This window comes from Schistocerca nitens, chromosome 4, assembly GCF_023898315.1.
Source record: "Schistocerca nitens isolate TAMUIC-IGC-003100 chromosome 4, iqSchNite1.1, whole genome shotgun sequence".
Lineage (NCBI taxonomy): Eukaryota > Metazoa > Arthropoda > Insecta > Orthoptera > Acrididae > Schistocerca > Schistocerca nitens.
The window spans coordinates 211,866,236-211,880,128 of record NC_064617.1 but is presented as its reverse complement, the minus strand read 5'-3'; the positions used below and the strand labels follow the sequence as shown (position 1 = coordinate 211,880,128).

Below are 13,893 nucleotides of genomic sequence, written 5' to 3'. Positions count from 1 at the left end.
GACGAAGCCTTAACTAGGCGAAACGTGTTATTTGTAATAAAAATAACATTGAAACAGATATTGTCTCCTCATATAATCGCGGAAACCGGTAGCTGTACTAATCAGCCCAACGTTCACTGGAGTAAGGTTTTTAAATAAAACAAACAGTATTATTAAAACAAGAAGAATGAAAAACAAATACTACTTGAGGGATAGGAATATCTTTAATATGTGATTTACAGTTCGTGAAGGGCGTGAAAGGAAGAGGGAGGTGTGTTGTGGAGGAAACAAAGTACTTTCGTAGTGGGGGATATAGAGCGTATGCAGCAGAAGTGTAGTTTCAGAGGACGCTATTCCTATGCGGGACGGCGCAGCGATTCTCTCCCGGTGGCCGGCAGGCGATCGTGGCGCCGCTCGCTGCTTAATGACGCGCCGTCATCAGCGGCCCGATGACTAATCCGCCGGCCGCCAAGCGCCCTAAACAGACCGCAAACTCGTGTCCGCGCTCCCTGCGCGGCGGCACACGGCGGGCGGGAAAGGCGGAGGAGTGGGGCGGTTCCCCCACCACCGGGGCACCCAATCACGTGGCGAACCCCCACCGCACGGGCACAAATTTGCCGGCGGCCAATGAGAGCGCGCCGGCCCGCCGCGGGGCCCCGCCCCCCGGGCGGTGGCGCTGGCCTGCACGCGCTCCATCATCAGTTTGGACGGGGAGATGAATCTGCCCGCCATGTTTTTGTATGGGGTGCTAAGAGCTGGCGGCGGCGGCGGCGGTGGCGGCGGCGTCGTGGGGTGGGGCGCCATGTGACGGCGGCGGCGCTGTCAGTGTGGGCCGGCCTCTCTGCCAGCGAACACGCGCCACCACGGCCGCGCCCATGTCGCCGCGTGTTCCACACTAGTGCAGCTGTGAAAAGGGGACGTAGCAGCCTTCTCGTAGACGTGGCTCTCTCGTCCGTAATGGGATAAGTGGACGTTCGTGATAGTGCAGTGATTTCGGACAGGTCGCCGCAGTGGAGGTAGTGACTTTACCGCCGGGAGATGTCACGGCCGCTGCCAGCATGATGACGATGATGATGATGCAGCGACTGATGTGCCAACAGCAACAGCAGACGCAGCAGCACCCGCAGCAGCCGCAGCAGCCGGCGGGCGCGTCGCCGGTGGAAGACCCCGCGCCGAGGCTCTTCTCGTTCGGCCAGCACCACCACCTGCACCACCACCACCACCACCAGCACCACTTCGTCTCGGCCAAGCAGCCGGCAGACTCGCCGCCGGCCGAGGAAGCCTCTCCGGCGCCGAGCGCCGCCGTCGCGAGAGACGACGCGTCGGCGGCAGCGGGGGCGGAAGAGCGGCCGGCGTCGCAGCCGGGCGACGCCCCCGCGGACGAGGAGGAGGAGGATGCGGCCGACGACGACGACTGCAGCGAGGAGCTCAACGTGGAGGACGAGCCGGCGGCGGCGCCGGTGGACCTGACGGCGCGCCAGCTGCAGCTGCCGGGGGCGGCGCGGCTCGACTCGCCGTGCAGCAGCTCGCTGCCGTCGCCCTCGACGCAGGGGCCGACGCCGGCCGACGACAAGCTGGCGCCGCACTACCGCCGCCCGGACAGCGTCTCCAGCATCGGCTCGCTCACCAACGACGTAGCGGCGACGCCCGCGGGGGCGGTGGCGGCCGCGGCGCACCAGCGCAGGCTAGCCTTCTCCGTCGAGAACATCCTCGACCCCAACAAATTCACCGGCCGCACCGCGCCCGCCGCCGCCAACAACAACGCCCCCGCCGCCGGCTGCTGTTGGAGGCCGCACGTGCTCGTCGACTCCAGGTCTCCCGACCACGGTGAGCAACCAGCCTGTCTGTAACGTTGCCCTTCACTCGTAGCTAACATTTCCACTGCGACAGTGCATATGTATGTCCTGGTCCGAGGAGAGATCCTATCAGGGTAGAGGAACACTTTCTCGTTAACTTCTTCTTCATCTTCTCCCTTGCCTTTTCCCATTTCTCCATCAGGGTTGGCATTTGTAACATGTGTTTTGGCAATGTTAGTGACAGTTCATGGCCGGATACCCTTCCTCAGTCCACCATTCCCTCCAAGATCCCAGTTGTGTACTCCATCGGTCTGCATCTGGAGTAAATCGCATGGTCAAGTGTGACAACGTTTTTCTAAATGTTTGTGTAGCTTGTACCAGAGGTGGAATGTGGATACACGGCCAGTATTTACTTAATTGAAGCTTGGAAACCGCGTACAAACGACATTCGGGCTCTGTGGTTCACCAGCCCTTGTGATTAGGGAGATACAACACATGGCAGGCTCACCTTCCCAAACCCCAGAATGTGCCTCACTACACACTCATGTATTCATCACATTCCACTTAAAACACTTGAATTCTCCTTTTTCAGTTATTCCATGACTGAAGAAAACATCCTGATAGGGTCGCCAATAATAACACTTGAAAAAAATGTTATATATCGTTTATTTTCCCATATTTTTACAATGTGACTACTTTCGATTCGGGAGGACGACGGTTCAATCCCGCGTCCGGCCATCGTGGTTTAGGCTTTCCGTGATTTCCCTAAATCATTCCAGGCAAATGCTGGGATGGTTCCTTTGAAAGGGCGCGGTCGACTTCCTTCCCCATCCTTCCCTAATCCGGTGAGACCGATGATCTCGCTGTTTGGTCTCTTCCCCCTAACAACCTAACTACTTTCGACCTCAGTGGATCATCTTCACATCTATGTTGCTGTGTCAGCAACTTGTCATGTCTGTATCATCTATGTATTCTAAACTATGGTTACAATACAGAAACAATGGGTTGCTGACACAACTACATAGATCTGATGATGTTCCAGGGATATCAAAATTATTAGGTCGGCAACTTTACTTCCGCCGTTTTGCAATAGGCAGCAGTAGCGGCAAGTGTTGGTGCAGGTGCTAGGTCGTAAATGTTATACAATAAGTTGTCGCATTTGTAAACATAACGTCATCAAAATATTAGTCGATTTGTGATCCCAGCATTAAGTTAATCTCGATGTCAATATATGAGCTCAGTTTTTGTCATTTGTGGGGCGTTTTAATTTTATTTAACATGAAGAAATCTGGAGCTGAGGCTCATAAAATGCTGGAAAAAGATAATAGTGAAGCTCCTATTAGAACGAGAAGAGAATCGTTTCAATGCCTGAAGCACGGTCATTTTGACCTCGAAGACCGGCATGGCGCTGGAAGGTTTTCGAAGCTACTGAGACCGGCGGGAACCACCACAAGAGATCATTATCGAAATCAATTCACGCGTTTGAGACGAGCATTGGAAGACAAACGGCCACAATACAGCAACAGACACGAAAAGAGGAAAGGCGTAACACATCCGCCGTGTTCTCCAGAGATTTTCTCCCCATGACTATCTCCTTTCTCGATTAATGGCAAACATTGTGGATGATCAGCACTTCCGGTCATATGAACAAGTGAAAAATTGCATCAATTCATGGATCTCCTCAAAACAGGCCCTGTTCTTACGCCGCAGGATTCGTATGCTGCCCGAAAAATGGGAGAAAGTAGCAGCCAGTAATGATCAGTACTTTTAATCGTAAATTTTTTGTAAGTTACTCACAATAAACCCTCGAATTTCGTGAAAAACGTCGGAAGCAAAGTTGTAGACTTAATACAAATCTGCAACTGAGAAGGAAAATGAACGGAATTAAAAAAATTTTAAACGTCAATACAATTGCTGAATTCTCTCGCGATGTAGTAATAATCCTTGAAATGATGGTACTGTCACTGGGACGTGCCGATTGCAATACTGTTACTAATAAAATAAATTTCTATTTCGAGATTCATTAACATATGGCTGGTTACAATGTCCTGATACTCATCATTAGATATATATTGTTTGGCTGCAAATGGCACGTCAATGTGAACCCGAGTGATACACACTCTGATGGTTGTGATATTAGAGTTCCATATCGAGGTACTATTTGCAGCCAAGTATGTTACACCTGATGCTGATGTATTAAGCATCGAAACTGGTCATACATTAATGTAAATACTTCACCATGAAAACAAAATTTTTTGTATTACCAGTTATAATTCTTGTGTAACGGGGGGACTCTGTTTTGTAAACAACGAATATATTGCACGTAGGTTATTTTAATTCTGCTCCTTTCCCAGTTATGTGTTCCGTTCTATGGCCGTAGAAGACATCCTGGTGTGGTCACTCCATCTAACAGTTCTCTTTTCGGGGAACAGTTTCTTATAAACAGTGAGTGCAGTGTACGTAGGTTCCCTGACAATATTTAATGTTATAGGCGGGTGAGCATCACTCATAAAGTTATTGTAGATCAACGCCCATGTGAATTGTTTAATGACTACACCAATTTCGCTGTCACTTGCACATAAATACTTCTAACCCGTCGGCTGCATCAGAGCATGCTACTGGAATCAATGTTTTCATGACAGTCTCACTATAATACTTCAGTCTTCTTTGAAATGTAAAATTTATTTTAGTCAATGCTTTCGAAAGGTTTGCCGTTATTAGTGGACGTAAATTCGTCCTCTAGCAGAAGTGTCTTTCAGATGTTGGCTCCTGTCATGGTTTTGCGCGGCCATCGGCCAAGACGTATTTACGCACAATTGATTATGACAAGCCATTCGAATTTGATATAGCTATTAAACAGCTCATATGAGCGTTGACTGAAATAAACTTTGCAGTTGAAAGAGGACTGGAGTGTTGTAATGTGTCATGAAAATGTTGACTCCCATAGCTTGCCCTGACACAGCTAGTGGATTAGAAGCTCTTATGGGCTACTGGCGATGACTAACCCGTCAGAACCAGTATAGTCATTCAACAGTTCAGATGAACATCGACTGAAATAAACTTCATAATTACGTTACCTGAATTCTTCCCTTTTTTCGATTATGTCTGTGAGAGTGGAATTCAGTCTGATGACGAATCTTCAGTCGGGAAGTCGTTTAGGGTCAAATCTTTCATTAATTACTGTAGCATATACTTTCTGAAAGGAAGATAGATCACTTCATCTACTCCTAAATGGATACTCTGCAAATCACACTTAAGTGCCTGGTAGAGGGTCTAAAGAACCACACTCACAATAATTCTCTATTATTCCACTTTCGAACAGCGCGCGGAAAAAATAACACCTACATCTTTCCGTGCGAACTCTGATTTTCTTCACTTTAACATGATGATCGTTTCTCCGTACGTATGTCGGCGTCAACAAAATATTTTCGTATTCGGAGGAGAAAGTCGGTGATTGAAATTTCGTGAGAACATCCCGCCACAACGACAAACACCCTCGTTTCAGTGATGTCCACCCCATATTCTGTATCATGTTCCTGACACTGTCTCACCTATTGCTCGATAATAGAAAACGTGCTGCCCTTCTTTGAGCTTCATCAATGTACTCCTTTAATCCCCTCTGGTAAGGATCCCACACCGTGCAGCAGTATTCTAAAAGAGGACGGACAAGCGTAGTGTAGGCAGTCTCTTTAGAAGATCTTTTGGATCTTCTGAGCGTTCTACCAATAAATTGCAGTCTTTGGTTCGCCTCCCGCACAACATGTTCTACGTATTCTTTCCAATTTAAGTTGTTCGTAATTGAAAATCCTAGGTATTTAGTTGAATTTACGGCCTTTAGATTTGACTGATTTATCAGGTAACCGAAATTTAAAGGATTCCTTCTAGCATTCGTGTGAATGACCTCATACTGGCGGATTTAATCATCGTAATTCAATACCGGCCTTGTTTCTGGAGTAACTGGCGTACCGGTGATTCGTTCTTTCCTTCTACAGCGTAACTGTTCTCTCACAAAATATTTATACGCTTAAAAAGAAAAGTAAGATTTGGATTTAACGACCAGTCGATCACGAGGTCATAAGTGACTGATGAAGGACTGAAAAGGAACTTGTCTGTGGTTTTTTGAAGCAACCATTCTGGCATTCACGTTAAGAGATGTAGGGAAACCACGTAAAATCAATGTCTGGCTGTTTCCAGAATGAAAATTTCTCTCTGCGGCGAAGAGTACGATGTTTTGAAACTTCATGACAGATTTAAACCATGTGCAACACTGAAAATCGAACCCGGCACTTCGCGTTGATCTTATTCTGGAACCAACGCCCACTCGACTACTACTGTGTCACCTAGCTCGGGCATAAAGTTTAGGGGCTGTGAACTCCTGCGATAATACGACATTAGTTCTACACTCCATATCACAAATTCACACAGGTATCCCGAAACGCCCAAACATGTGAAGGCCTTTTTACACCAGACCTTTAAATTAGCTGGGCATCTCGTTCCCTGGGTGCTATCTTGTACGATTTTCTTAAGCATCCAGTGTTCCATCCATTTTTTCCCCATTGTCTTGGTCTTTTATGGCGGTTGTGGACAGTTATCTCGAGCGGATATTTGCTGACTGTTAGATGTATCGTACCACTAATGAATCCTGGGATGTGGTTAAACTGATTAGATCGGTTTATTTATTCTCTCCTCACTCTTTCTATTTCTTTCTTTATGTACTGTTTCGACATCAAGGCCCGCCTTGTTGAGTCTCTAGAACAGAGCGTTTAATGCACACACCGACTACATATATAAAATCTCTCATTGTCCAATATTACAGTTGTCAACAAAGAGTATGTATTTGACACAAAAAATAAGTATGCTAAAATAAAATAAAATCGGCATCGGCCGTCACCCATCTAAATAAGAACTGCTAGACATTTCTAGCCTAATTACGATCATTATATCTTGGCTGTCTCACAAGGACTTTGTTTTTACCAACTCCTTGTTGTGAATATTTCTACACTAGTGTAGTACTACACTTTTGCCATGATACACTAACTGTAATAACGTTCAGGAAGGGCAACATTTACATGTTGAAAACATGTAGACCTACTCACGTTTGATACTAGAAACAGACATTAAAGAGAAGTCATCTGACGGGGGTTTCGTCCACTTTCGTTGTCTCTTCAAAATTCCCCGTAATATCCGTGGACTGTTTTACGAATACAAGGGGGTCTCTGCGCTCAATGTTGTGCATTTCACAATCAGTATCTTTATTAGAACTATAAATGGCATTTTGCAATGATGCAATAGGGTTGGCTCATTAATAAGAAGGCGTGCAAGAAAGATAAGAAGTGGTATTTTCGAAAATCTGTGCCCAGTTGCGTTTACCGAGGGTCATAGTTTACAACGAGTGGGTGTACTAGTGCTCAAGAGTCTAGATCTTTGTACTGTCACTAGCTGACAAACCCGACATTTCCCCGGGTATTCATTTTGCCAGTTTTCTACCAGAAAAACATCTTATATGTACTCTTGCAGTAGACTTGGTGTGAACAGGTCCCAGATAGTTTTTGTACGATAGGTCCGGCTGCATCGCCTATCTACAACGCGATGTTATAAACGTCTCCATGACAACGTCTCTTCATAGCTCTATAGACTGCTATCGTTTTCGCATACAGCTGTCTACGCTTCGCAATTGAAAGCTGTTAAAACCGCTGCCAGGTGTCAGGGATTTCAGTAAGCTGATCCTACAGCGGGAGTGTCTTAGTAGTAAAGAATAAATGTACTGAAATTTTATGGCATTTTTTCGCGAGTTTCAGTGTCGAACAGTGATATAATTTTGTAAGTACATTTAGTGGCATATGTGGATACCGCCAGCGAATTTGTTGCGAATAGAGCTAAAAGCAAAGACGTAATAAATTTAAAAGTCATCCATGAAACGGCAGTTTTTCACGCGTTTCAGTTTTTATGACGTCATATCTCCTTGTAAACGCGTCATACTATGACATTACTTTGTGGGTACATTCAGCGGCATATGTAGATGCTGTCTGCAAAACGTGTTCCGAACAGAGCTCGCAGCAAAGAAGTAATAAATTTAAACGTGATGCACAATGCGATAGATATTCATGCATCTCATTGTTTATGACGTCATATCATCTGAAATGTGTCTGGTATCACTATAATTTTGGAGGGGTATTTACCGGCATATATGGATACTTTTGACAATGTTAACTGGAATACTCTCTTTCAAATTCTGATGGTGGCAGGGGTAAAATACAGGGAGCGAAAGGCTATTTACAATTTGTACAGAAACCAGATGGCAGTTATAAGAGTCGAGGGGCATAAAAGGGAAGCAGTGGTTGGGAAAGGAGTGAGACAGGGTTGTAGCCTCTCCCCGATGTTATTCAATCTGTATATTGAGCAAGCAGTAAAGGAAACAAAAGAAAAATTCGGAGTAGGTATTAAAATTCATGGAGAAGAAGTAAAAACTCTGAGGTTCGCCGATGACATTGTAATTCTGTCAGAGACAGCAAAGGACTTGGAAGAGCAGTTTAACGGAATGGACAGTGTCTTGAAAGGAGGATATAAGATGAACATCAACAAAAGCAAAACTAGGATAATGGAATGTAGTCAAATTAAATCGGGTGATGCTGAGGGAATTAGATTAGGAAATGAGGCACTTAAAGTAGTAAAGGAGTTTTGCTATTTAGGGAGTAAAATAACTGATGATGGTCGAAGTAGAGAGGATATAAAATGTAGACTGGCAATGGCAAGGAAATCGTTTCTGAAGAAGAGAAATTTGTTAACGTCGAGTATAGATTTAAGTGTCAGGAAGTCGTTTCTGAAAGTATTTGTATGGAGTGTAGCCATGTATGGAAGTGAAACATGGACGATAACTAGTTTGGACAAGAAGAGAATAGAAGCTTTCGAAATGTGGTGCTACAGAAGAATGCTGAAGATAAGGTGGGTAGATCGCGTAACTAATGAGGAGGTATTGAATAGGATTGGGGAGAAGAGAAGTTTGTGGCACAACTTGACTAGAAGAAGGGATCGGTTGGTAGGACATGTTTTGAGGCATCAAGGGATCACAAATTTAGCATTGGAGGGCAGCGTGGAGGGTAAAAATCGTAGAGGGAGACCAAGAGATCAATACACTAAGCAGATTCAGAAGGATGTAGGTTGCAGTAGGTACTGGGAGATGAAGAAGCTTGCACAGGATAGAGTAGCATGGAGAGCTGCATCAAACCAGTCTCAGGACTGAAGACCACAACAACAACAACATGGATACTGTCTGCGAAATTTATAACGAACAGAGTTAGTCACGCAGAAGTGATAAATTTAAACGTCATACATGAAACGGCAGTTCTTTACACATCTCATTGTTTACGACTTCGTATCCCCTTAACGATGGTAGGTGGGTGATTGTTACCCTTACGGCGATTGTTGCCTGACAGTAAGGGATATGTGTACCAGAGCTCCGCGTCGTTGGGGAGTATTCATGAGGATGTCTCGAGGGGAGAATGAAACCCGCTCATCCTAAATGCGATTACATTGCCTCAGACACTCCCGTTGTCTCCTGTGCTGTATTGCTGTTAGAAAAAACAACCTGTCACGACTGTGGCGTAATATATTGTTATGTTGGCCCGGAAGCCGCATGCAGTGGAAAGTAGACAACTTTCACTGCTAGGAATTGAGAGGTATGTCATAACCTCAGGAACCCGCGGATGCAACTGAAATTAACTGACGACATAGGGTTTTAAATAATGTCTGTTTCAGCAAGGGATTAAATGCCACGAAAAGTTACGCACAGAAATACCCGTCTCTATCGCTGAAGTTTGTACGTGCCAGCATTCTAGGGATTGGGACAGAACTACGTGCCTTTTCCGTAACAGCCAACTTAGATTCCGGAAACACCAACCACACGGAGCATAATTTCTGCGTTTGTCCCACACTGTATTAAAAGTAATGAATCATAATCACGTACACACCGTTTTTGTTCACTTCCATGTTTTAGTTTAGTACCACATCGTGGACAGCTACAGAAAACTCATAGTACAAGATATCAACAAAAGATTTCGGATATATTTGCACGTAAAAGGCAGCATTACACAGAGAACAATACATAAATAGAGATGAAAGTACAGTTGTCCTCCCTTGAGGAGGAAAGCGCCCTTTGCTCCTCATTTTATAATAGTGTGTCAGGCAACATCATCTCCGAGGATACTATTTCCACTAACGATGACCTATGACGACGAAACATTAACCGAACGAAACTGCCCTATGCTATGCTAGTCCATCACAATATTCCACCCTGACGCAATGACTGGCATTCGGCTCTAGATACATAGAATTTTAAAAATAAGCGTCCCGCACATTCTAACAAAAGAAAAAAAATACCGTTGCTCTTGACTAAACGATTAGTGATCATTTAGAGGTCAACCTTGTCATACAAGTAGCCTACTTGATAGTAACATTTCATGGGCACATGAAAGGGACAAACCTCTGAGGCTGTCATGGGTGCAGAAAGTGATAGACTTTTCTTCGTTGAAAGAATGCTAGGAAAAAAAATACTTTTTTTTAAATTAATGCATCTCGCAAAGGCCTACTTAGGAATATAGCTAATTGCATTTGATTGATGAACACAGGAATGTTCTGCAGAGTAGATACACGGCTCTTGTAGAAACCATAAACGGAAAATTGTACTAATAGTAGACCCACAGAAATATAAAACAAGTCACTATTACCACGCTCTGTGGAGGGAACTGGAAGCGACCTTAACATACTGTTCACCAAAAATCATAGTCTACCTTGCAATGGAAGGTATATGAGGCGGGAATTACTAAACCTCAGTTTACTAAGGATTACTTTGGTCACCTTATCTGCTATGATTTCGAATGCAACACATTCTGGTAACGAGTAACGAAAGGAAGAACTTTCTTCTACATAAAATGATTTTTATTATTGTGTTTATGTTCTTGTCTTTTAATTTAACCAAGCATATAAAATACGCTCTTGTGGATTAATCTTTCTTCTGCAAACCGCTTCAGTTAACAGCGGTAATAAAGCAAGGATGGTGACAAAAGTTGTTCCACATCTTTCAAAACTATTTTTGTACTGTAGAACCATAAAACCCAAAAGGAGATAATAAAACTTCATTTCTACTGTGGGGCGGCATTCGCCTTATTGAACAACTGGATGCGTTCAACAAATGCAACGATCTGGAAGAAAACGTTCTCTCATAGTTTGTAAGCGACGCGTGTTGCAACTAGAGACGGCATTATAATAATTTGGGTGGCGCCTGTTAATCATAAGGCTACATGTGTGTACCATAATAATGTATTATAGAACAAGACTGTTTTACCCAGAAGGGAATGGTGATCGACATTCAACAGAAAGAACGTGGACGCAACAACAAACACAGAAACATTGAGCGTAGGGATGCAGTTCGGTAGATGCGTTCGCAAGCAAATTCAGTCAAAATTGTTGTTTATCATTCTTTCTATGTATAGTCTTTTGATTTAAGATGTTAGTTCTTAAAATTCAGTATTGTGAATATTGCACTGTTATGTGTCAGTATTTTCCGTACTTGTGCGTATGTTTCCGGTATTAATAGCATAAAATTCTCGTAGACTTCGTGACCGTAAGATAGCTACTATTGATTTCCGGTACTTGCTACGATCCTTACATGCCACAATGAGCAGCAACAGGGATCGTCTGAAGTTGCGTATCTCAAACGTTTCGTTTCCGCAGTTAGACTCATCGTAAATTATGACGATAGTCAACTGCTGTTTCTGGATGGTTTTATATGACGAAAGCAGGTCTGTATATCAGATAAAACTTCTACAGAACATTCACTGTTTTCCACTTCCAACTTCCCAGTACACAAATTTTATTCGAGTGCCTGAGAGATTTTGTTGAGTAACTATTTTAAGGGAAAACATATTACTATCGTGTCACTATGACGCAAATTGATGCTGCAAAGGTCCCACCTTAAATAAGTTAGCAAATTCCAGGCGGTACACAAGTCGTGTCTTGTGCATATAAGGAAATAAACCAGACTTATTACATCAAAATTTGAATATGTAGGTAGAAGTAAGATGAGCTTCGTAAGAAAATCGGACAAGACAAATACAGAGAAGTTAAATCTGAGTAACGCAATTTGACATGGTTTGACAGAAACTGAATTTTAGTATAGCATGAGAAGCACCTGAAACGCCGAACCAGAACGACAGAGTGGCAGAAAACGTCATACAGTTTGTTTAATTCTGCTGCTAAAATAATTAACAAAATAATTTTATAGAAGCCTACAAAATCGTTATGTACCGCCTGAAACGTCCAGTCTATTGCGGTGTGCTCTCCCCACCTGTCTCGTGAAGATTTGTATCACTTCATTATCGTTACAGCACTGTGGCTTAACTTCTTCGCTTTCTAGAAAAGTAAGACGAAATACCCGCATTTTTCATCAGCAAATAACATCTAAAAAACTTTGTATCAGCTATGTATTACTCACGGAGCTTGTGGTTTTCTGTTCTGTGTGTTAAGCGATAAACAGACGATTATATTTTCCGAGCGAGGAAAACGTGTAAGAAAGACACAAAATTTCAAATGTACTGTTCAACTGTAGCTGAATAACTACTATAAGGAGATATGGGGGGCAACAAGGCAATCCCAAGCTGCAATAGCGTCTGAGATGTGAATTTGCGTGCGAGAAATGCGACCTCGTCAAGAGGAACACGCTAATTTCATAACTTGTAACGATCAGATACATCATCGTCACACATGGGTAGACTACCGGATAGAGGCGTAATCTAGATTTTTCAACTTATTACATCCTCCAATTATCTATATTATAAAATGGTGTACCGTCCCAGCTTCCAGGGGCAACGCAAATTTGATTTGTAGTATTTCATGTAATTACTTACCGAATTTAAAAGTTCAAAATGCTCTCGTAATGTACTCATTTAGAGTTGTAATCTTACGCTCATGGTTTAAAACAACAAGTCAAGTATTAGTTAAGTTAGAAACTGTGTGGAGGCTATGTCCTGAGCCATTGTAACTCATGGCACGCAAATTACGCAGACTATATCCACCACTTAGAGACTTCAAACAAAATTTACCCTTTCGAAAATTTTTTTGCTGACACCCCTCACAAGATATGTTAAGAATAAAAAAGTTTATCGCTTATTACAGTTCTGCTATTCATGCACTAGGACTTCAGCATCAGACACGACGTTTAATTTTTCTTTACTACTGAATCTATTCTCAACACATTTTGAAGACAGTATCCACATATACCACTGAATGTACCTCCAAAATCATATCACTGTGCGACTAACAGTTCGGGAGGTATATCAAAACCATGAGATGCATGAAAAACTAACTTTTTCTTAGAATGAAGGCAAATTACCCATCTATAGGCTTACTCACGCATTGTTTGATAGTGAGAGCACTTGGCAACTTCCAGCAAACTTCAAATATAATTTAAAACCTTTTCTAAGCGTTTTCACCTTTATAGCTCCACAAAATTACGAAGTGAAAACAGTTAACTCATTAGTCATCAGACGTTTGAAACTGTTTTGTACATGAGAGTGACTGATACACATCTAAATTGTTCAAGCATGTTTTCTAATGTACGCAACCAACCTCTCATGTCTTCCTCGTGCGGTTATTTCTTACCTCTCGGAATACAGGAAAGAATTTCCATGGCCCATTCGCTGTCTATTCGCCAAGCTACTCGTCCCAACCGCCACACCTTCATTTTCGTTGTAATCATAAATTTACGCATTCCACGTCCACGCCGTTCTACTCCTCGATACACTTGTTTTCGTCTCCCTCCTTGAAATTCCCATCCCACACCCCTCCATTTCCCGGCGTGCTACCATAAGTTTTTGAATGGCTTTCACGTTTAAAGTCCTCGTCTCACGGCTTCAAGTCAAAGCTGGTAATATCCTCTGATTGTATACTTTACACTTCAGATCCATCAGACGAGTAGTTTTGCAAACCCTGTTTAGCTTACCAAAACCGCCGCGTGCTATGTTTTACTCTTTTGGTTATTCCTTTCCTTGTCTAACAGTCATTGTCTTCAGCTTTGTAGAATACGCACTCATCGTCTGTTCTGTTACAGCATTGTTAGCGTGTA

General features: G+C 43.4%; 1 protein-coding gene across 1 annotated transcript in view; it reads left to right on the top strand.

Annotated features, from left to right (window-relative positions):
- Positions 1 to 1,037: 1,037 nt before the first annotated feature.
- The window catches only part of LOC126252203 (homeobox protein slou), a 178,693-nt gene continuing 165,837 nt past the window's right edge, over positions 1,038 to 13,893 (top strand). Inside the window, exon 1 of the mRNA XM_049953074.1 lies at positions 1,038 to 1,806. Within this exon, the coding sequence (XP_049809031.1) occupies positions 1,038 to 1,806 (769 nt within the window). The remainder of the gene's footprint in view (positions 1,807 to 13,893) is intronic.